Source organism: Staurois parvus, unplaced genomic scaffold, assembly GCF_062004578.1.
Source record: "Staurois parvus isolate SC_StPar_1 unplaced genomic scaffold, SC_StPar_1.0 ptg000657l, whole genome shotgun sequence".
Taxonomy (NCBI): Eukaryota; Metazoa; Chordata; class Amphibia; order Anura; family Ranidae; genus Staurois; species Staurois parvus.
The window spans coordinates 1,410,169-1,434,494 of NW_028318453.1; the positions used below are offsets into that span (position 1 = coordinate 1,410,169).

The 24,326-nt window shown below is 38.7% G+C and overlaps 1 protein-coding gene across 1 annotated transcript in view; it reads right to left on the minus strand.

Annotated features, from left to right (window-relative positions):
* Positions 1-24,326, minus strand: part of MTHFD1L (methylenetetrahydrofolate dehydrogenase (NADP+ dependent) 1 like) — a 351,175-nt gene that overhangs the window by 91,168 nt on the left and 235,681 nt on the right. Inside the window, exons 25-26 of the mRNA XM_089694250.1 lie at positions 17,790-17,897; positions 14,321-14,473 (exon numbers count right to left, since the gene is read on the minus strand). Of these exons, the coding sequence (XP_089550376.1) occupies positions 14,321-14,473; positions 17,790-17,897 (261 nt within the window). The remainder of the gene's footprint in view (positions 1-14,320; positions 14,474-17,789; positions 17,898-24,326) is intronic.

Below are 24,326 nucleotides of genomic sequence, written 5' to 3' on the forward strand. Positions count from 1 at the left end.
CTTTTGATAAACGGAATAGTCATACCTTAGGTTAAGGTTTTTCTGTTTCCAGGGGTCACTGGTTTGGAAAGCAGACTCTAGAAATAGAACAGTAGAAATATGAACCTCCACAGGGGACACAAGCACATCCATACTTTGGTGTATGAATGCTTAATGCGATGCTGTATCTCAAAAGGTAAGAGTCTGGCATAACTTATTCCACCATTTGCGTAAGCTTGAGCACCTCGGTTTGGAACCACTTGTCTGTAGGGTAGAACAAGTCATATCTGGGACCTTGCATGCTTTTAAAGGTCCTATTACTATGCTAACATGTGCTTCACTTGGATTGCCATGGTAACCCTGAGACCCGCTAGGATTTCCTCCTTGGCATCCTGGGATCATAGGTCAAAGTGGGTTTTTTAGCAAAGCCTTTTCCCTCAGTCTACAAAGGTTCCCACTTACAGTCCTAATTTCTTAGGAATTCAAATATGTTGATAAACTGAATGACAAATATGAGTTTTTGACTCCAAAACTGGGACTTCACCTATGATAAGCTCATTCTAATAGCAACCATCAGAAAACTGAATGAATACCCTTAGATGTCCAAGAGGACATTTCCAAGACTTTGTAGACATTTTCTCCCACTTCCTGTTGGGTCTACAGAGTAGGAAGCAAAGAGAAATCTCCCTAATCAGACTACAGATGGTGAAAAAAATAAAACAAAAAAACCAAAAAGCATTATGGCAAAGGTTTAAACCACTGCCTGCTCTATCCAAAAATGTTTATATATATATATATATACTGTATATATATATATATATATATATATATATATATATATATATATATATATATATATATATATATACACACACACATACATATATATATACTTTAACAGGCTACAACCCAGGTGGCCCCTACCGTATAGGAGTGCATGTGTATTACCAACAAATAGAAACTGGAGGAACTGATGTGAATAGTTCACCGTTCTCTGCAGAATAAAAAAATAAATAATAAATGCCCATTTTCTTTCATCATGCACCCCTTTTTACCCAGTTTCCAGCACAAGCATGCCAAATAGTCTGTCATAACCAAGAAGGGAATTTACTGCTCCACCTGTGTGAATGATGTGACCCCAGGTCAGGGTCATAGGGAGCCGAGATAAAAGCCATTCAAGTGCTAATTGAATGTTACTCTTGTGTTACTGCTGACATGTTGAGATAACACTTGGTTTATTTTACCTTGAAAGACAACCATGCTGTGTAGGAACCGGAGCCAATCACAACACAAAGAAAAACATGCTTCAAAAGAATTCAGAATTTAAAAACATGGATAGTCTCAGTACAGCTATGCACAGATAAGGTGGCTGAAAGCCCAAAATGCACAATGTTTCCAAACAAAAATCTTTCAAAACAGGCCCCCTTATTGCCAAGTTGAAGCGTGACTAAACGAAAGCTGGAAAAAATCTCCCTATGTCAGATATATGCATTGAAAGGATTAACAGATTTCCAACTGCTGATGTTTCTTATGACATACATATGGATTCCACTCACATCCTGCAATCATTTCCTCCATCCTCAGTGGGAAGGTCTGCATGCAAGAGTCACATGATCAGCCCATGCGTTGTAAAAAGAAAACCTGCTGAGAAAAGCAGTAAGGTAATAACTCCAAGCATTATGGGGGATCTGTATACAGTGACCAGAACTTCCACATCATTGTTAAGGTTTTGAAGTCTTCGGAGACTGCTAGCCGCATTGTGAAACAGAAAAGGTATATTTTATGGCTCTCTCAAAAAATGGAATTCTCATTAACTGGAACTCTTAAGGGTCTATTAAAAAAAAGAAAATAATAAAATGTGCATAATCACTCATCCAGCAAATCTTCATGTACATTTGTTCTGTGTGAATTGGAAAAAAATTATGTTTAGGCTAATCTGAATGAATAAGGTAACTAATCAATTAGAACAGCGCTCCTCACCAAAAATATCTCATATTAGTGCAAACCCAATAACATCTACATCAATATTAGTGCAAAAAAATCCTTACTAAACAAAAAAAAGTGTATACTGACCATCAATGATATAAATTGAGGAAAAGAAAATTAATACGCTGTGCAAAAATCTAAAAATTAAACTCATATACAATAAATCATGCATATATAAGTGTGAACAGGTGGCTGTATGAAATAAATGTTTATAAACAAATAATCATTTAAATAACGGTGTCCAAAATGTCCATAGAAAATGAAAATCACCTAAATGAATTTTCTTATTGAACCTTCAGTGTTGTGCAACACCAACACCACGCGAAATCCCCCAGACAAAAATGAACAAACTCACCAGAGCTCCATGCTGGTAAAATTATAAACCAGCTGAAACCGCATTGGCTCTGGGAGCAAGGATCTGCAGAGACACCAGGCTGCCTATTACAACTCCTTGTTCGAATCTTCATATACTCATTTGGAACCATAGAGGAAAGGAAAAGGAAGCTTCATAGCGTAAAACCATACAGGTACTTTATATCATGAGTGTGATTCACAACTTTTAATACAATAAAGTGTCATAGCCGACACTTGCATAAAACAGCAGGTCAACTCGGGTCTGAATCTACCACTAGCAGCTCACCCGTAAGTGGGGACGTCACCTCCAAAGCCCTGCCCTATGTGTTTCGTCATCCGAAGTCATCCTGTATATTTATATCCAGTGGCGCTGTCTAATATATATAAAAATAATCTAAATGAATATCTATTACAAGAAGTCGAAAATACTGTTTATAGCCACTAGATAGAGCTGAGGAGCATAGGAAATACATATCTCTTTGTAACAAGAGATAAAATGTAACAATTGTGGAGGAGCAGAGGGTTATAGATAATAAACCTGAGAAGGTTATGACTGAACTACAGGACAACTCAAGCCTATCTTATAAAGATAAGGAGAGTAGGAAGAGTTTTGCTGTACATATTAAGATCAGACATCTAGGGTGACATACTTTAGCTGCTCCTCTATAGATACAGTGGAGTAGATTAATGTCATCACCCTAGGACAGGACCTGAGTTATTAGCAGGATCATCAGATAAAAATGAGGAAAATTTTGAAAAAAGAATGCAGATATCATATCCAAGGACCAGTGAGCTGGAAAAAATGAAAGCCCAACTCTGAACTGCTCCCTGTCCCACAGTGTTCCCCCTCCTCCAGCTGCTGTTTTTCTCTTTTTTTTTTTTAAATTCCTTTTTCTGAAGTCTTCAGCCTGGTCAATGACATGAAGGGTCCAGTTCACATTTTCTCCTGGTGAAGGGGTCCTGCATTGTAAGAGAGGGCGCTGAGGGCCCATCTATCAACCTGCAGCTTCAAAGAAAAGAGGTTCTGACTGTCAGGTGAATGAGAGCGACAAGGTAAAATATATATATATATATATATATATATATATTTTTTTTTTTTTAAAAAGTGCTCTTAACAGGTGCCTTTAGGCAAAAGCAGAAATTTAACTCTTGCAGTGCAGGGATAGCCCTACTGCAAAGGTAGATTTTTAATTCTTGAAGTTCAGCTTTAAGAAGTACATGCCTACGTTATCACGATTTCTCAGAGTTTGATGTTGCAGGCAATTGCCGTAGTGTAACCTAATCCAAGCCCCCATCATGATAACTAGCCTGTTGGTTAAAACTGATTAATCATTTAGTGACAATGTAAGCAATTAAAGTGTTTGTAAAAGCTCAAGGTTTTTTTTTTCACCTTTGTGCATTCTATGCATGAAGGTAACAAACCTTCTGTGTGCAGCAGTGCCGCCAGCCCCCTCAATACTTACTTGAGCCTCATGGCGATCCAGCGATGTGCACAACAGCCTTGGCTGTCCCGGGTCTCTGCTTCCTCATTTGCTGAGACAACAAGCGGGAGCCATAGGCTCTGGCTGCTGGCAATCACAGCCAGTCAACCAATGGGGGGGGGGCAAGCCGTGGCGCTATGTATGAATGGGCACCTGACAGGAGGGAGGGGTCAGGAGAGCATGCGGAGGGCCCGAGAAGACGAGGATCCGGGCTGTTCTGTGCAAAACCCACTGCACACGGTAAGTATAGCATGTTTGGTATTTTCCAAAAACAAAACAAAAAAACAAAAACAAAAAAAAACACCTTCAGAATTGCTTTAAATAACCTGCTTTATAAGTTCTGCATTTTACGTGATTGTGGCCAAGATGAGCAGATTACTCATCAGTTATAACAGCATAGATCTTCCAAACGTAGTGCTGAACACTCAAGCCTTCTTTGGTGCAAAAACAGCAATAATCAAGGTGATATAGAGTGGTTCTGCCCTCTAGAGAGAGAAAGCCCTGGGCTGAGGATACAAGTGGTGTTCCACTAGGCCTCATTATGGTTGCATAGGCTGCTACAAACGGGAGATGTATGGGGTATATATAAAAAAAAACAAAAAAACCTACATACATGCATAGAGTATCTCCATGCTGCAGCTGTCCCACGTCATTTCTGAGACAGAGAACTGGGCAACCACATGACTACTGAGTTCAGTCTGTCGCTGCACTCAGCTTTGACCCTCCAGTGCTCACTGGTGCTCCTGGCTGGAGAGGGGTGGGCACAACAGGCTTTGGCTCTCAGCCATATGCTGAGAGTTGAAGCCAGTTGTCAATCAGGCAGCTGGGTTAATCCAGACAATATGGCCAGAGTCCTTCCAAAGCCTGGAGCAGCTCTGTGACGTCAGCTGACCGCAAGGTTGAGCCAGCTGTCAGCTGATTCTGGGTCACAGGAGAGTAAACATAAGTGCACTCCTATGACCAGGAAGAGAAGTTTGGCCAAGAAAGCTTTGGCCATTCTTCTCCTTTAAATCGTGTGCTACCAGCTAATGTCTCACAATGGGACTCATTTTGATATGAAAGCAGAACTCTTTCAGTCTGTCATGCCAGTAAGAAGCTGAGGAGCTGGCTTACCTAGCAACTTAACAAGTGAGAATTAAGGATAAAAGTTTATCCATTGCCAGAAATTCCCCACACATCCTGTCATGCCAATGATATGAACATCCTAAAAAAGTTGTACAAAGAAGACATTTCCAAAATATTTGCTATATTCATCATTACAAAATGTATCATGTGCCGAGTATTCCATTCATTTGCAATGGATTCTAGTTAAATATCAAACAATAAACATTATGCACAGTTGGTTAAGCCTGCACAGTGGTTAGAGGTAAAGTGACTTCACACACTATGCATGCAACCATTCTTGTGAATGAAATCATCTTCCGGAACAAATAGTGGGAAAGCCTCTTCCAATGCTAACAAGCCCCAATGACATGTCTTCCTGAATTCCAGGAACCTTTCCGATCAGCAACTACTTCCCTTTTCACACAGACAATTGTATGAGTGATGTAGCAAAGAGAAAGCTGGTAATTCCAGCTTATCTTGGAGTATGTGAATACAAAAAGACTGCAGGGTGATCTGGATGGATATGATAACACTGGAGAAGAGCTAGTCCGGAAACCAAGAGTCTTCCCAGCTGTGGATGTCAAGATGCTAAGGGGTTTTTCTATATATAAATGAGAAATAGGAACTGAGGTCATTGGTCTTCACATCCACTTTATAGGAAGCACACAGTATAACAATGACACTGACTAATGTAAAGACACACATGAAGGGTGTTCAAGTCAAACTGGGACTTCTGAGTATTTTTATAAAAAAAACAAATTTCAAGTAGTGGAAACTGCATTTATTTTCCGATATACTCCCCGCTACATTTATACACTTATCCCATCATTTAACTAAATGGGAAGCTTTAGTATAGTCAGTACACTTGAAAAATCCTAGGACAGCCTGCTTCACTTCATCATCGTGTTCACCGTTCCCACAGAAAGATTCGTCTCTTTTGCAATTTCATGACAGGTTATGTGTCTATTATCCAGGTTATGACAGGTTATATGTCCATTATCCAGGATCAGGCATGCTACCTCACACACAATTTCACAGGAATGACTTCTGTGGGCTGGGAATCACCACGGGAACCACCGTCACTGACAGACGGACGCCCATCTTTGAAATGTTTACACCATTCAAATTTTTTTTACTGCAGCTGAGCATCTCTTTTCGATACTGTGCTTGAAGTCTTCTGTAAATATCCGTGGGTTTTACGCTTTCGTTCACAAGAAACTTCTTTACCACATGCTGTTCCATGCACACACCAACACTGTTGTCTGCCATCTTTATTAACTACCTCTGGACTGGCCCACGACATGTGCGCCGCCTATCAGTAATAGGACACACTTGCCATTTACTACTGCATGTAATACCGCCATGCTAGCATCCCTTTTTATACCCGCAAATTTAAAAGTCCCGGTTTGACTTGAATGCCCCTGATATTCTATACCTATCTATACACACACACACACATAAACCCATATATTTACTTTGCACATTTCTAAAACAGGGATATTCTCCAGGTCACAAACAGTCTACATGGCATATCAGCAAATAATTATGTCATGATAAACAGATAAGTCAAATACAATTACTAAATAAAGTGTAGAGGGTTGACGGTTACAAAGATTTTCTTTTTATCAGTCCCCCTCTACTTCTCACTGTCGCATATCAGTGAGTAAATGGGCCTATAGTGGTTTGCCTAATACATTGGGATGGTAGTGCATGACCTTATTGTGACATAACTGCCCTCATCTGGATCATACCAAGTCAAGTTTATATGCAAGACACACTCCTAGCGGCCCATTCATTTAGTCCAAAGAACCCATAAGGACACTTAAGCAGATCAGTTTACTTAGCAACCCAATGAGAAAATACCGGTGGTGTATCAGCTCAACCTAGCTAAAGTCCAATTTCAGGAGAAATTACCAACTTATTCCTAATGTATCAGGTTACCTAGGACAAGAAACTAAGGTTCTCTGGGCCAGGCACTAGGCCAGATATTTAGTCCATCATATAGGCTACTCCTACAATGGAGGATGATTTGCCATTATTATTGAAAATGGCTCTATTGTATTGTAAAATCACTTGTAATCCTTCTCATCTTACACAGTCAAAAGTCACTGTCTCCTTTTATGTCTTGCCTTTTACATTTCTGCTATAAATAGCTTTCTTTAGACTTGACCAACCAGTGGGCAAAGCATTTTCAACCGGGGAAAAAGACGGGGTGAACATATCCACAATTAAGGCATTGCAGCAATCCCTCAATATATGTTGGGAGTATACCCAAAGAATCTGTATTATGCAACAATTTATTTAAAGGGTTCGTTTACCTTTACAGAAAAAAAATGTAAAAGGTAAAAAACACCAGACACCCTACCTGTTAACCCCCCCCCCCCCAATCCCTGTTGTACCCATCTCTGGGGCTGCTGTGTGGTCTGTGTCCCTTAACAAATCCAGTGATTTAAAATTCCCACTTTTCTCCTCCAGCACTTCCGGGATGGACCAAATCGATTCGGATTGGTCAGAATGGATCTGGTCTGTTCTAAAAGTGCTGACAGAGAAGAGCGGGGATTTTAAATCCACTGACCGCTGGACCGGCCAATAGGTCAACAGCCCTGGAGGTAAGTACAGCAGGGACTGGGGGGTTTGGGAGTCTGGTGGATGGAAAGTTTGTCTAGTGTTAGTTCACCTCTACGTTTAGTGAAGTAAAGTGAACACTTTAAAAGGATCCTGGGTCTTGTGCTGAGAGAAATATGGTGGAATACAAAGGCTGACACGATTAACCTTCTGCAGATGCCAATTTTTCCGACTTGGGATACAAATTCTTTGAATTAGCATTACAGTCACTGACTTCCGATTGAGTGTCCCCCTTCATGTCCCATTTTAGTGAACACTGACACACACACTTCACTAGATTTACTCTACAAGTGTCCAGGAATATCTGACTGTATCAGACCTTTTGCACTGCACTTTTACAACAAAATACAACAACATGAAAAACATAACTTTTCTTGAACTTGAAATGCTAGAATGTTAGGTGAGGCACCTTTATCTCTCCACTTCATGAACTTCTGATTACAGGCAGTAAGCCAGGCCATGATTAATAACAAAAGCAAAATATATGGACCTGTTAAAGAGGCTATGCACTAGGGAGGACAGATACATAAAATTATTATTTATGTTCTGAAATATGCAAACAATAGATCATGCTGCCTTGGGGCCCCCAAATACTTGCTGCACCTTCCTGTACTAAATTTTGCACATTTGATTCCACATGCTGACCTTTGCCATGTTACAGTGTTCAGTTAATCCTGTATACATGGAGACTGAAAGTGTAGGTGAAAAGCATACTTGCACCACAAGAAATGATCCTGCTAACAAAAACTATCTCCCTCCTTGCTTTCCTATCGAACATAATGCCTAGTACACACTATGAGAAAAACGGACGAAAAATACAGTTTTGGAAAGATCACCCGATAATCGTACACCGCTTTCGAGAGCCGATCACAACAGTTTATATGAAATTATCCAAAGGGACAAGCACAAAACTTTTTCTCGTACGATAACAGAATGAACATTTTTCATTTAATCAGTACAGTATTCATCTGTAAAATAAATCGAGTGACAAGATTTGCACGTGCTCAGAAATGAAAGATTACAATACAGTAGTAGTATTGGGTCTTACAAGAATTTTTGTAACTTTAGTAAACTATTCATTTTCGATATGAGGCTAGCATGCAAAAAGAAAAGAAAAAACAAAAACAAAAAACGATCATTCATCCGATATGCTCATCGTGTGTATGAGGCTTGTAACGGAACCGGACCCAGACTGCACTTGGGTATTTCCGTTAGACTCCCGTTTCCCTGTCCAAACACAGATCCCCGGACACCACCGCTGATCATGTAGGAAATAGACAGCACCAGACTCTTCTGAAGACAGGAAGTCAACTGCTTTATTTTAACACAAACACAAGATATATATACACAGGGTAGGGAAATACAACCAGGAACAGGAAACACATCAGCAGGCCATCCCATCAGGAGGGAAGGGCTGCCGGAAACACCCCCCACCAAACCAAGACACATAATAGAACAAAGGGATACACCACATGGCAGTAGACAATAGGGAACACATGCATCCCATAATAGTTTACTGGCAAGCAAGACACAATAGAACAATGGGATGAAGCACATGGCAGTGAACAATGGACAACCCCCACAGCAATACACAAACATTACATCCCATAATAGTTTGCTACAACAATGGGATGCAGCCACATGGCAGAGAACAATGAACAATCTCCACACCAATATTAGAACATTTCACCCTGTACCCCCTAATAGGCACAGGGTGCCTTAGACATAAGAGGAACAGGAGGAGCTGAGACAGGGGTCTCCCCACCCCCCAAAGTCACTCCCATCACAAGGCTTAAGAGTGTTAAACTAAGCTGCTGTGAGTAAAGAGAAAGTGGATTCAGATAAAACGTGAATTTTGACCAACTTAGAGAGACGAGATCAATGCCATCTGGTGAGTTTAGTGCTTAGGCTAGGTTCACACGGTTTTGGGTGGTTGCAGGTAACCGCATGTAAATCGCACCTATTCCTGCACCCACAACCACCTGTAGCCAAAACACGCTGCTATTTTGCAGATGTGCAGGGCACCCTCGCATATCTCAAAATGCAGCATGTTTTTGGGTGTGGGAAATTGCATAGTTCCCTGTGGCTGCTTCTATAAAAGGTGCAGGGACCTTTATTCCTGCGATTCCTGCAAGTACAGCAGCCCATTCAAATGAATGGGCTGCTGTGCTCATGCAAAAGTGAGCCGCAGCAAATGCATAGGTATAAACCTAGCGTTAGGATGTGCACGGTGGTAAGCAAATCATAAAATTAGGGGAAGACAGAGGAGTAATTGGAAACTGCTTAAACACATTTTGCACCAAGCACATTATTTCCAATGACACTGGAAGATGAGGAAAGGTTTCAGATTGTACTCTTTTTACTGATCTGCACAGTTTTATTTGCACTTTTATTTGGTTATTGCAATTATGATTGTTAGAATTTCAAATGCTGATGTAACATTTCAATTGTTGTAAGATGGTTTAGACTCTTTGGGGGTAATTTAAAAACTGGAGAGTACAAAATCTGGTGTATCTGTGCATGGGATCCAATCAGCTTCTCAATTCAGCTTATTCCATTAAACTTTGACCAAAAAAAAAAAAAACCTGAAAGCTGGTTACTGGTTGCACCACATTTTTGCACTCTCCGGTTGTAGTAAATCAACTCCTTTATATACATAATTAACATTGATTAAGTTTGAGAAAACTTGGAGTGCAGGGCTATTCACTTACATCATTTATTCATTATTACAAAATGTCTGGAATGAAGTAATTAACTACTGTGAAACATTTTGCTAAAAAGTTAGTTTGCTTAAAGTGGAAGTACAGGCAAATCCTAAAATCTAAACCTACTCTAAGCCACATTCTAAGCCTAACCTATCTAGCTCTGTAAAGAAAAGAAAAGTCACTATACATACCGGTTCACAGGGTGTCAACTATCCTTTAAAGATACAATACAGTGAGGGAGTATTGCCACCCTGAGACAGCAGAGTATTACTGGTAAAATTGCTATTTGCATATAAATTTAAAAAGACTTGCAAAATATAATGCAGACACCATATCATCACTGGTAAGCATGTAAACCCAACATTGCATACTCCTGATATGTGTTTGCTATACCATGTACTTGTATGAAACATATGTACTTGTACATATCCTGTTCTCTTTGTATTGCTTCCTTTGTGTGAAATCCCTGGAGTTGCTGACAGTTCCTCCACTTTACTATTAACCACTTCCAGACCGGACACTTTTACCCCCTTCCTGACCAGGGCAATTTTCAGCTTTCAGCGCCATCACACTTTGAATGACAATTGCGCGGTCATGCAACACTGTACCCAAATGAATTTACCATTTTTTTGAGACAGATAAAGCTTTATTTTGGTGGTATTTATTCACCGCTGGGATTTTATTTTTTTTGCTATGTAAATGAAAAAAGTCCAAAAATTTTGAAAAAAGGTATTTTATAAAATTTTGCAAATAAATATTTATTCATAAATCTTGGCCAAAATTGATTGTTATCTTTTTAGTAAAAAAAAAAATCCAAAATTAGTTTATAACCAAAAATTATAATTTATAAACATTTTTGTTACATTTTTATATTATTTTTTATATTTATTTTTTATACATACTGTCACCCTATCAGTACAGTGTCACCATGGTGACACTGTACTACTTGTGGGGGGTGATGAATATTTTTTTTTTTTTTTTTTACACTGATTGCTTTTACACCCATATAGGATGTAAAAGCAATAATTTCTCTTTCTCTCTGTCTGCATTCTTGCACTCATTGAGAAGTACAGAGTGAGCTGTGATTGGTTACAGCTTGTCACATGGTACAAGGCTGTTGTGAATTGCCTTGTACCATGTGAGCTCTGTGATCATTCACAGATTTCACACGTAGTAAGCAATGATGTCACAAGTGACATCTTGCTTACTACTTTGAATGTGATCACTGATTGGCCAATCACATGATCAGGACCTTGAACAGAGGTCCCGTCTGACGATCGATGTTGCCCGCTCCCAGGGAGCGTGCACAAGCAGGGTGCGGGGAGACTACACTAGGCAGGAGAACACAGCATGGTCAGTTCTCTAGTTGTGTTGGGAACGTAATCAGCTCTCCTCTAATGATCAGACTTGTCCTGACACAACCCCCCCCCCCCCAACCGCACAGCCATTCACTGCTGTTTCTCCCCCCCCCCCCCCAAATATTTTGCCTTTCATTTCTATTTAAGCTGATTGGGTTGTTTTACAAGGTGAGGGTTTACATATACTTTAAAAGGTTTGTTCTTGGGTTTACAATTAAATGGAAGCTTTTTAAAGCTTTGGAATCCACACCTTGCACATATGCCTAACTTTATAAACTTTGAATTGTGAGTACAGAAACTAGCTCATTATGGATTTCATTTGTTTTCATACTATGAGGCACTGGCTCATAGGGTTGTGGACGGTGTAGATGTGTCACATAGGTTTCTCACTTACACATGGCGACGGGCTTCAGGATTTGTAGCTGCTATGGAGAAAACAAACCGGTTAAATTTAATAAGTTCTGGTATGGGACCTGGAACCCAGAGGCTTTGTAGAATTTAGGTGGAATAAAGCCACCAGTCTAGGTCCCATGATATGCACCGACCTTTATAGATGTGAGCTGAATGGGGCTCACTGGCTTTTTCCCCCAAACTCTATGATTTGGGAGACTGCTGCTAAGTGAAAAGGCTGACTACTGACAATACTACAAAAAGGTACACATGCAGTTTGTTCTAGGGAATCTGTTAGGCGACAACCTGTTAGTCAGGAACTAACTTAAGATCAATTAGTGGTTTGGACGTGCAGATATCTTGTCTGTTTTATGCTATTGACTTGTTGGCGAAGCCCTCATGTGTTAAACTGTTTGACAAACCCGCTTTGACCATTTTTGGGTGTCCCTGTCTTGGGCATGGTTACCACTGCCACTGTCGGTTGAGCCTGTACCCCTTACAATACACAAAATATATTTGCTTTTAAATTCCAGGTGATCAAGGCTCACAGAGTGGTGAGCTCTGTACAGAATGTCTATGTCCGCTCTGCATTTATGTTTTTTCAGGAAGATCCAGATTTCTCTACAACAGAAAATACAGCTTTAACCAGCAAAAACCCTCATCCCCCCAGGTGGACGCCACATGGTGTCCTTTCAGGCATGCGCAGTTTGCATGCCAGCATAGCCGCGATCTGTCACCGGCCGTGTACCACGGACACGGCCAATGACAGATCTGTCTACTGGCCCCATTGCCAGTACCATGTGACCTGCTGTGACCAATCACAGCAGGTCACATGACAGTTGTATACAATGGATGGCTTCCTATCATGCCATCCATTGTATACAAGTATAGCTAGCTGTGAATGGTCACAGCGATCACATGCACAAGCTAGGCCAATCACAGCCCAGCTGTGCCATGTGATTAGCTGTGGCCAAATCACAGTTAAGAAAAAAAAAAATCCTGAATGAATCGATTTCATTCAGGTAAATGCTTGCTTATAGCAAAGTAATTCTTTGCTATAAGCAAATTACGTAAAAAAAAATTAACCTTTCATTTCTATATATATATATATATATATATATATATATATATATATATATATATATATATATATATATATATCACTTCCCCAAAGTAGTACAATGTTACTATGGTAACATTATACTACTTTGGTCATAGTGAAATATGGAAAAAAAAAAAATCTTAGAAAAAAAAATGTAAATAATTAAAAAAAAAATTAAAAAAACTATTTTTTTTTTCGTACGGTCACCAGTGTCCCTGATCACCGCCATGCCAGTTATATGCCACTACACTGGTGACAGTATGTAAAAAAAAAAAAAAAGTGAAAATTTTTTTATTTCATCATTTCCGAAAACTGACAAATATGAAAAAAAATTACAACTTCAAAAAACTCGCCATGCCTGTTATGAAATACATTGGACTGTCTACTTTGCAAAAAGGAGTCATTTGGGGGATATCTGTACTGTTCTGATATTCTTGGACCTCAAGAAATTAGATTGGCTGTCAGAACTTCAGGATAGATCAATATTCAGATATATACCATAGTTTGTGAACTCTATAACTTTCCTACAGACTAAATAATAAATACGAATTTGGGTTATTTTCAAAGACGTAGTAGAATACATTTTGGCCTAAATTTATGAAAAACAATTATTTATAACAGAAACAAAGAAAAACGTGTTTTGTTCCCAAAATTTTTGGTCTTTTTTTGTTAATTTAGCAAAAAATAAAAACCCCAGCGGTGATAAAATACCACCAAAAGAAAGCTCTAGTTGTGTGAAGAAGATGATAAAATTTTAGTTTGGGTACAAAGTTGTATGACCGCGCAATTGTCATCCAAAGTGTGAGAGCGCTGAAACCTGAAAATTGGCCTGGGCAGGAAGGGGGTAAAAGTGCCCGGTATGGAAGTGGTTAAGTTAGACTGAGCGTAAACTAGACTAAACCATGAAATATTTGTATGTTCATGTAATTATTGTGGCTAAGCGCTATGACAGGAGAATTAATGTTTGTATATGCACACACATATATACAGACACATATTAGAAATATAAAGATATTAAAGTAAAAAACTGTGCATTTAACCTATGTACACATTATAGTAGAAAATAAACTCTGCAGAGCAACACATCGTGGCTCATTGTGAAAAAACAAAGATCACTAAAAGACATATCCCAATTACTTTCTACAGGAAGGCATTATAACTAAAATCACGAGTCAGAATTGAATAGGATCGTACATGTTTACACAATAAATGTTCACAGGCTACAGCACTACTTACAGTTCCAACCAAAGGATATATGAACCCAGCTCCAATACTAGCCCGCACATCACTTATGGGCAGTGTGAACCCAGTTGGTACTCCTTTTTTCTCAGACTGATGTGACAGAGACAAATGGGTCTTGGCCATGCAAATGGGAAGTTTATTAAATCCCTGTCAAAAGCAGAAAAAAAACTAAATCTTAACAATCATTAATTAAATATGCTGATTAGCAGTGCATTTATTAGAAGAAGAAGAATGTAATTTAAGATTCCCCCGATATCGGTCTGCAAGACAAAAACCTCAGAGTTCTCAAACTCATCTTTGCTATAAAGAGCAACTGATTTTAGAATGAGAAATTAAAAGTGTAAAACAGTACAACCCAAATTTAAGGTAGCGCTGTGACTCTATATAGTCCACCCATGAAACTTTATTTTTTCTTATTCGATTATTTCCATCTTTTTTTCAATAAAATTATTAATGTTATGTTTATTTTTTCTTATGTTTCATTATACTGCTTCATTCTTTTCATTTAATATTTTTATAATTTTTTTTCTATTTCCTATTCATCATTATTCACTATTATCATCTTTTCTCATTCAGTCATTCTTACATCACTTCACAATAGACAGCTCTTTTGCCAACACTGGTTACAAACACGTGTTTCTCTTAGCAGAATATATTTTGGCCTAAATTTATTTATGAAATAAATTTGATTTTCTGATTGGATCGGTTTTACAACAAAGTAGAAAATAAAATTTTTTCCCCCCAACATCTTTTTTCATTTATAGAATAAAAAAATAAAAAAACACGGTAGTGGTCAAATACCACCAAAAGAACGCTTTGTGTGATCAGTAGTGCATTTTTTGAAGAAGAATGTAATGTAATGTAAGAGTCCCTCGATATTGGTCTACAAGACAAAAACCTCAGTTCTCAAACTCATCTTTGCTATAAAGAGCAACTGATTTTATAATGATAAATTCAAATTAAAACACTACAACCCAAATGTAAGGTAGCGCTGTGACTCTATACAGTCCACCCGTGAAACTTTTTTTCTTATTCCATCATTGCCATCTTTTTTTCAATAAAATTATTAATTTTAGGTTTATTTTTCATTATTCTGCTTCATTCTTTTCATTTCATATTTTTATTTATTTTTATATTTTTTTTCTTTCTATTTCCGATTTAGCATTATTCACCATTATCATTTCTTATTTTCTCATTCAGTCATTCTTACATCACTTCCCAATACACAGCTCTTTTGCTCACGCTGGTTACAAACACGTGTTTCTCTTAGCAGAATATATTTTGGCCTCAATTTATTTATGAAGTAATTTGATTTTCTGATTGGATAGGTTTTATAACAAAAAGTAGAAAATATGTTTTTTCCCCCAAAATCTTTTCGTTTATATAATAAAAAACACAGTGGTGGTCAAATACCCCCAAAAGAAAGCTTTGCGTGGGAAAAATGCTTTGGTCTTGAAGGGGATAAAACCTTCTGGAGGTCAACTGGTTAATTTGTTTTCATACTATGAGGTACTGGCGGGTAGGGTTGTGGACGGTGTATATGGGTCATCTAGGTTTCTCATACATGGCGAGGGGCTCCAGGATTTGCTGCTGCTATGGAGAAAAAAACCATGTGTTTTCAATGATCTTAAGTTGTGGTCTAGGACCTGGAACCCAAATGCTTTGTAGAATTCTAGGTGGGATAAAACCATCAGTCCTAGGTTCACAATATGCACAGGCCTTTATAGATGTGAGCTGACTGGGGCTCACCGGCTCTTTCTCCCATTCTCTTAGCTTTGGGAGACTGCTGCTAAGTGAAAAGGCTGACTACTGAAAGAATACTATAAAAGGTAAACTTTCAGTTTGTTCTAGGGAACCTGTGAGGTGACCTTTGTCCTGCTCATATTCCTGAGTTCGTCTGTAAGGAGAGGCGTCTCACTGAATCACATGGTAACAGCAGTTATTTTGCTGGTTTATCATTTACAGAATTGCTACAGCACAGATTTTGGACTTAACATAACATCTGTGAACTTTACATCCTCTTTCATGGGTGGACAAGGATAGTTATTTATGGAGTCACAGCTCTACTTTAAAATTTGGGTTATAGTGCTTTACACTTGAATTTTAACTGATCATTTCTTTGTTTTTTTACTGTAGCAGCAGTGATGCTTTAGAATTGATTTAACATTGTGGGATTTTTTTTTATATCCTTCTAAGCGTAGGGTATATTGGAAATGACTTTATAATGGACACGTGTTCATGCAATTACTGCAAATACAAACCAATTATGCTGTTGCAGCAAAAATGTCACTCAATAGTTTGTGCCTGAGTCATTGCAAATATGCTAGATATAGAGGGTCATCTCCTCTATTTACTTAATGGGTCCTTCGTACAGTTGTCCATATCACTGCCTGTGTGATTTGGACAATTCTCATTGGCTGGAAAGCAGAGGGGTCCTCTTAAGATTTGACATTGGACTAAGTGGAGTGAAGGGGACTGGATGGTGAAGGTTAATGTTTGGTGATACATTAGCGGTCCCCACAGGAAATGGTGTCAGCGAGGGTCCTGGATGAGGGGCAGGATAGGTTAGAGCGGGGTTCCAGGGAGGGCTGGGAAAAAAACTGATTTTGCATAGAATTGGGCTTTAAAGTGGAACCTCACACTCTCTTCAACATTGACTTTTTAGTCAATATGCTGCTTGCATTAGTAAACAGATAGGAATGTAAATTATACTCGATTGTTTTAAATTTTTTTTTTTATTTCCTCAGTTACGACCTGCTTTCAAAGCCCAGGCAAATTAGGTCATACATACCAGGAGTCTTCAGGGAGGGGAGGAGGGGTTTTTCAGCTAAGCACACTCTCCTGCCTGCATGACTAAGCTAAGGACAGATAGATTCCAGGAAGTAAATGCATTATGAATCATATGTCCTTGCTCAAGATGACAGAAATAGGGGGTGTTTTTCAAAGTGTTTTCACAGCAAGATAAAGCACAAATACATGGATGGATAGGAGAGTGCTTTGAATATCAAAAATGAATTAAATCGCGCATTTTGTTTGTGGTTTTCAGATGCAATGTATTTCCTGCTAACCAAGAACAAATTCCAATTAAACCTTTCCTGATAATAACAAAAAGGCAGCTGCAGTTGGCCTTTCTTTGTCTGTATATGGTATAAAATGATTAGACAAACAAAATCATTTAATTGTTAAAATTATAAAAGAATATAGAACAACACTGTCCAGCATGAAGAAAAAAAAATGCTGACAGGCATAAGAAAAACCTCAGCTGGCTACCACTGTTTCCAAACTGTGGAGTAATATTCGTCACTTGCTTGAACATTGAGAACAGTGATGAATCCCAACATGGGCAATGATTGCCAACCATCCCAGCCCTTTCCATCTCATGCTCTTATATATGTGATGATACAACTCATGTTTTGACCATTTTGCCAGTTAATACACAATTATGCTTTGTCAGATATTTTACCTGCTGAGTGTAAACTTCAATCTTTGACTGAGCCTTTGGAGACAGTTCTATGTCTGCAGCACCATAGACCTTCTGAGCAATGGCTCGAATTTTCTCCACAATGGGCAACTATAGACACAAAGAAATTTTGAATAAAATGTTCCTTTGATAGCCAGACTAATATGCAATCAGATGCAAATTTTCAAACAATACGATAAAAAAAAAAATAGCCTGTCTTTTTAGGGGCTATTCAGACTTATGCGGTCTGCTGTGGCACATTAACATGTGCCATGTTAAGGCAGCCCATTCATTATGAATGGGCTACCAACACACTGCAAACTTACAGAAAACAAACATTACCCATTTTTCACCATGACACATGGTGTGTATCTTGTGGTCCACTGCCGTGAGTTAGAATGCAATCAACAAGACACCACAAAGCACCATAGGAAGATGACTGTTGATGTATGTAATCACAGGACAAAAAGTTTGAATTCGTGTTTATATAATTACTAAACACAAACATGGCAATTCCCTTTTAATTTTCTACCATGAGATAGATTCATATTGCTTCAGACTGCTTGCTTTAATAAATTCCCTTCCAAAGAATGAAAGAAATGGACAACTAGCTCTTGACTCGACTGTTAATTGGCACTCGTTTATATACTTGATAATTTTTTGCACTTCGTAAGACATGGGTCTCCTTTTTCCATTAACCTGGACACTATCCAAGCCCATGTAAAGGTACTAAATATAAATTTGGATTAATGAGGAACAAAAAGGTACTTTTGATTTATGGTTTAAAATGTATTCGAATTTGAGATTTAACAAAGATAATTAAGATATACTGTATAACAAGTGTATTTATTAGATTTAATGTGGTAAGACTGGAGCAGATAGAATCTGGAGCAGCTGTGCATGGCAACCAATCAGCTTCTAGATTTCATTTTCAAAGCATATCTGAACAAGCTGAAGTTAGAAGCTAATTGGCTACTATGCACAGCTGTTCCAGTTTTAGTAAATTCCCCCCAGTGTGTTAAGGGGACAGCTGCCATGCTAGGAGAGTTTCTAGATCACTGAATGTCTGCTCTACTTTGACATCCTTGGTGCGTGGTACATTCTTTTGGTTCATGTATTTCTTATATCAGACTAGGACTAGAAATTTTTATCCCTTTTTCCTGAGTGATGTCATGCCTACACATATAAAAACCAAAAACTCCAGTTTCACTATATACTACTAACAATGGACTACTTTACACAATGTTGGCTTTTTTTGTGACTATGTGCCACCACAAAGACAATGCTGTATTAGAATATGAACCAATGACTAAAATGCAACCTGAAAGCCAAAATGTAAACCCTGTACTGTAAGCTCCATAAAATCCTCAAAACAGCAGGTACGGCACTGTATATGGGGTGCCTAAATGGCACACACAAATGCATACACACTTTTTTGCACGCTTGCAACAAAACGCAAGAAAAAAAAAAGCCAATATTGTAACATTCTCTTCCTGCCTACCACACCTTGCTGTTGCTTCCTCAATTTGACATTCACTAATCAATAATGAGGTAGTGAAACTGGCTGGCCAGAGCTCCAACTTCGCAGATGCAGTTATTTCTATGATTGAGTATCCTGGGTTTTAGGGGGTTCCTAGGGAGCTGTGGAAGATATATGAAGGTACATACAGGCACCGAACAGCCCAACAAGCATTTTATTGTTTAAAAGTCAGCACAGGTTTGCTACAAACTTGTAAGTAATGAAACAAAAACAGACATTAACTTTTGTTCTACAAATAAAAACATTATGTATTTGCAAACCCTAAAGGGTTACATTTGCCAAAATTAAATAAAAAAATGATGTCTTTAGTATTAAAACATCTTACTTGTACAATGTCATTTAAAAAATAATTGTAATAAATTTAAAAAAGAAACATCTCCAATGAGCTCCACATCTGTGTGGGAAAGCAGCAGAGTTTCATAAGAAACTAGAAAGAAAAACAGACCAATGAGATTAGGATGAACTTCTCCCTAGATCGAGTTTCTCAGTTATGGAATACTCACAACTCTGAACCTGCTGAACGTCCCAAACAGAACTATGAATGAAAGCCATGCACACCTTGGAGAAGACTGAAGCCTGTAGGCAAGATCAGGATAGAAAGGTCTACTCCAATCAACATACACTAGGATTGCCAAAAATATTGGGACGCCTGCCTTTACATGCACATGAACTTTAATGGCATCCCAGTCTTAGTCCGTAGGGTTCAATATTGAGCTGGCCCACCCTTTGCAGTCATGTTGGAAAAAAATCTCTTGGTTTGCTGACGCCTTAAGAGTTCCATTCACTAAAACTAAGGGGCCATGCCCAACCCCTGAAAAACAACCCCACACCATAATCCCTCCCCCCCACACCAAACTTTACACTTGGCACAATGCAGTCAAGCAAGTACCGTTCTCCTGGAAACCGCCAAATCGAGACACATCCATCGGATTGCCAGAGACGCACAATTCGTCACTCCAGAGAACACTGCTCTAGACTCCAGTGGTGGTGTGCTTTACACCATTGCACTTTGCATTGCACTTGGTGATGTAAGGCTTGAATGAAGCTGCTTGGCCATGGAAACCCATTCCATGAAGCGCTCTATGTACTGTTGTGCTCATCTGAAGGCCACATGAAGTTTGGAAGTCTTTAGCTATTGACTCTGCAGACAGTTGGCAACTTCTGTGAATGTGCTGACCCCGCTCTGTCATTTTACGTGGCCAACCACTTCGTAGCTGAGTTGCTGTTGTTCCCAGTTGCTTCCACTTTGTTATAATACCGCTAACAGTTGACCCTGGAATATTTAGTAGCAAGGAAATTTCACGGATGGACTTATTGCATAGGTGGCAACCTATTACAGTACCATGCTTGAATTCCCTGAGCTCCTGAGAGCACCCATTCTTTCACAAATGTTTGTAAAAGCAGTCTGCATGCCTAGGTGCTTAATTTTATACATCTGTGGCCATGTAGGTCATTGGAACACCTGAATCCAATGATCTGAAGCGGTGTCCCAATACTTTTGGCAATATAGGTGTCCGTTTATGAACCAGTGGTAATAGATCACTGCTCAGTTCTCCGGCATTCTCGGAGAACACAGGTCTCCTGTGAATGCAGTTTATGAAGCAGTTCTCCGAACGAAGGGAGAACGGTCTTCAAACGCTGGAGAACGGTCTACAAACTCTGGAAAACGGCTCATTTTACTATAATCTCGCGAGATTACAGTAAAAGATCAGTTTACTAAGCAGAGGTAAATTATCTCTGCTTAGTTTTCGGTCCCTCCGATTCTCCAGCTCTGGGCTGGAGAATCTGGAGGGAGAACACAGATCTCCAGAGAAGGGCTGACATGATCTTCTGAGTGTCATAAACTGTGAATGACCAGAGAATAGCTGAGATCTGTTGAATCGCAGCTATTCTCTGTGTCATAAACGGACACCATAGTGTAATATAGCAGTATCGGTTTACCGATTTAAGGTATCCAATAACTAAAGGATGTAGACCTCCAAATGGCTGGACTGTTTCTAGATAAAATGAAAAGCAGTTACCACACTTTGCAAATTAAACTTTTCTGAATGAGCAGAAGCACTAGGTTGTTCACCATTTCATCATTAACAAAGAAAAAAAAAAAGACCAAAAAAAAAATATAGCAAAAAAAAAAAAAAAAGTAGGACATTACAGTCTTATCTAAAAATGTATGACAGGCACACTGCACACAAGAGAAAAGCATGTTAGGACAATACCTATGTATTGATCACAAGATATAAAAGCCAAAGAATGTGCATGCACTAGGTATATGACCACTTTTTCTCCCAGTGAGCAACTGTTATTCTAGATATGTATAGATAATATAAAACGTGGGTTTCTTAAAGTGGAACTTCACACTCTCAAAACATTGACTTTTTAAATCCTTATGTTGCAAGCATTAGTAAATAGATAGGAAAGTATAGCATATTTACCTTTTTTTATTACATTTCTTTAGTTGCTTACTGGTTTCCATACATAAGAAACTGATGTCATACATCCCAGCAGTCTTCAGGAGGGGAGGGAGAGTTCTCAGTTCAGTCAATACTTGAGGTAAGGGTATATCGATTCCAGGAAATAAATGCTACATGAATCTGCCCTAAGGCTCCGTTCACACCTAAGCGTTTTGTTCAGTTTTTAATTTTTTTTAAAGTGGAATTTTCTTTTTGCTGGGCAGAATAAAAATGCAAAACACAAAACGCAGCAAAATCGTGCCAAAAATGCACTACCATGCATTTCAGCAGATTCTCCATTGAACTCTTTTAAAAGCAAAAAGCAGCATTTTTGATACAATAAAGTCCCTGACCCTTTCCAAAAACACAGCAGCTCAAAAAAGCATAGATGTGAACACGTTCCACAGGAAACCATGTTAAATGGACTGTAGTGCATTTCTGCAAAAAGCACTAACAATGCATTGGTGTGAACGGAGTCTTACTCAAGATGGACACTGCCAGAAATGCTAGGGGTGTTTTTCAAAAGTGATTTCTCAGCAAAATAAAGAATGTAGACATGGATGGATGGATGGATGGACAAGTTTGCTTTGAATATTAAAAAGGAATTATACAGCATTGTTGGTTTGTGGTGCACAGATGCAGTGTAATTCCACTTTAATGCAAGACATCGGATCACAGACATGCCGTTTTAAGAATATTTGTTTATAATGAAAAGTACCACTAATACAATCTAACTTTTTTTTAACTGAAAAATGCAGTAGGAAGTAGCTTATGTTCTACCCTTGTGACTTGTAGGCCAGGAATAGCTCTTGTTATCCAAACCCTGCATTATGCTGATCAGTACAACCGAAACCTACTGAACCAGCAAACATTAGAAAACAAAGTCAGATCTTACCATGAAAACCATATGCATAGCACAGAGTGAAAAAACAAACAAACAAAAAAAACCCAAAATTAACCGAATATTAGGAACAGGCCTATTTTACAACAGTGACTCTGTGCACTAATTAAACATGGAAACTGTTACCCTGTTGTTGCATGTTGTCTGTATTAACCCCTTAGGCCTCATTCACACGTTCACGGAGTTTAGTTTTTGTTTTTTTTTTATAAACTCTTTCGCTGCCAGAGCCATTTTTGCATCTTTTTTTGCAGACGTTTAACAGTTTTAGCTTTGAAGATTACATTGAACCCCCAAAACATTTTCTGAAAGCAGACACCCTAGAGTGCAGCCACCAGGAGTGTGTGCAAATCCCTCCGCTATTAGGTCCATGCAATGTCTGGACCTGGCAGTAAAAATTGCTTAAGAAGTTATCTAGGGAGTATAAACAACTTTTATGCCTCCTAGATCCCTTTTCCCTGCATTTAGATGTTCCTGCTTTAGCTGTGCTTACATGTGTTTAGTCACATTTAGAGTGCCTAGTTGGATCTTGAATGCTCAGAATTCTATTATTTCTAAATGCAGCTAGACTGACCACATAAAATGCCAAGTGTGAATGGTGCCATTGTAAAAAATCATTATTTGCATTTATAGGCATTTAGAAATGTCCTATAAAGCACACAAAAAATGGAGGTATGACATTGTCCATGTAAATGAGGTCTTAACGGTGTTACTAAACTCCTGCAATCACTATATCTGGCCTCCCACAGTACACACAACATGGAAATGCAATTATTTTAGTAAATCTAAACTGCTAATTACCTTTTCTCATCAGTCACAGCAGACAGAGCAGTCTTGTGACTTTGTCCAACAGAACACTGGTTAAAGCTTGAAGGAGTTTTCATTCTACTTTCACTGTCCTATGAGAGTGCATAACCCCTGACCCTCTGTCTGGACAGTGCTGATTGGCCCTGTGCTGATCACATGCACTCTCCCAAGAAAAAAAAAAAAACTCTTTAGCAATACACACCAAACTGAGCAGTGCAGCTTGCCCCCAAGGCTTTGTTCTATCAGGAGATGAGTTAGGGACAGTAGCAGAAGGGGAGGATCAGAGAAGACAGGATCAAACACCCTTTTTACACAATGCAGAGAATAACCCCTTAAGTTCCACCACGGGTATAACAAGCATGCTTTACTGCATACAGAGATTGATTTTACTGTTGTGGGTTTAGTAACACTTTAAAATGTACGTAACTAGTTTTGCTAATCTTAAGGCAGCCTGTGTGTGTTTTTCCTGTGTTTAAGAATTGATTGTTTTTTTTCTTGGTTTACTCGTCTGTCCGTGACAATAGGAAATTTTGAGAAAAAAGATTTTCCAGACAGACTGCTTGTATTGATCACATTTCTTTAAAACTGCTAACATTCATCAATAATGGCACTTAGATTATAGCCCATAGTCATACATTTACTATGTGGGCAAAAAAATATTTCCATAAATTTCCAGTTGTTCCAAATTCAAATCAACATCAAGTCAGTAAGTACTGTTAATTTTCTGTACAGGCTAGCTATAAACAACACTGCATAAACTTAAGTGGCTTTTACAGATGACTATTTAACCATTAGCCACCCAGCCAATGGCCGAATGGCGACTGGCAAAATCCCTTAGCGTTCCG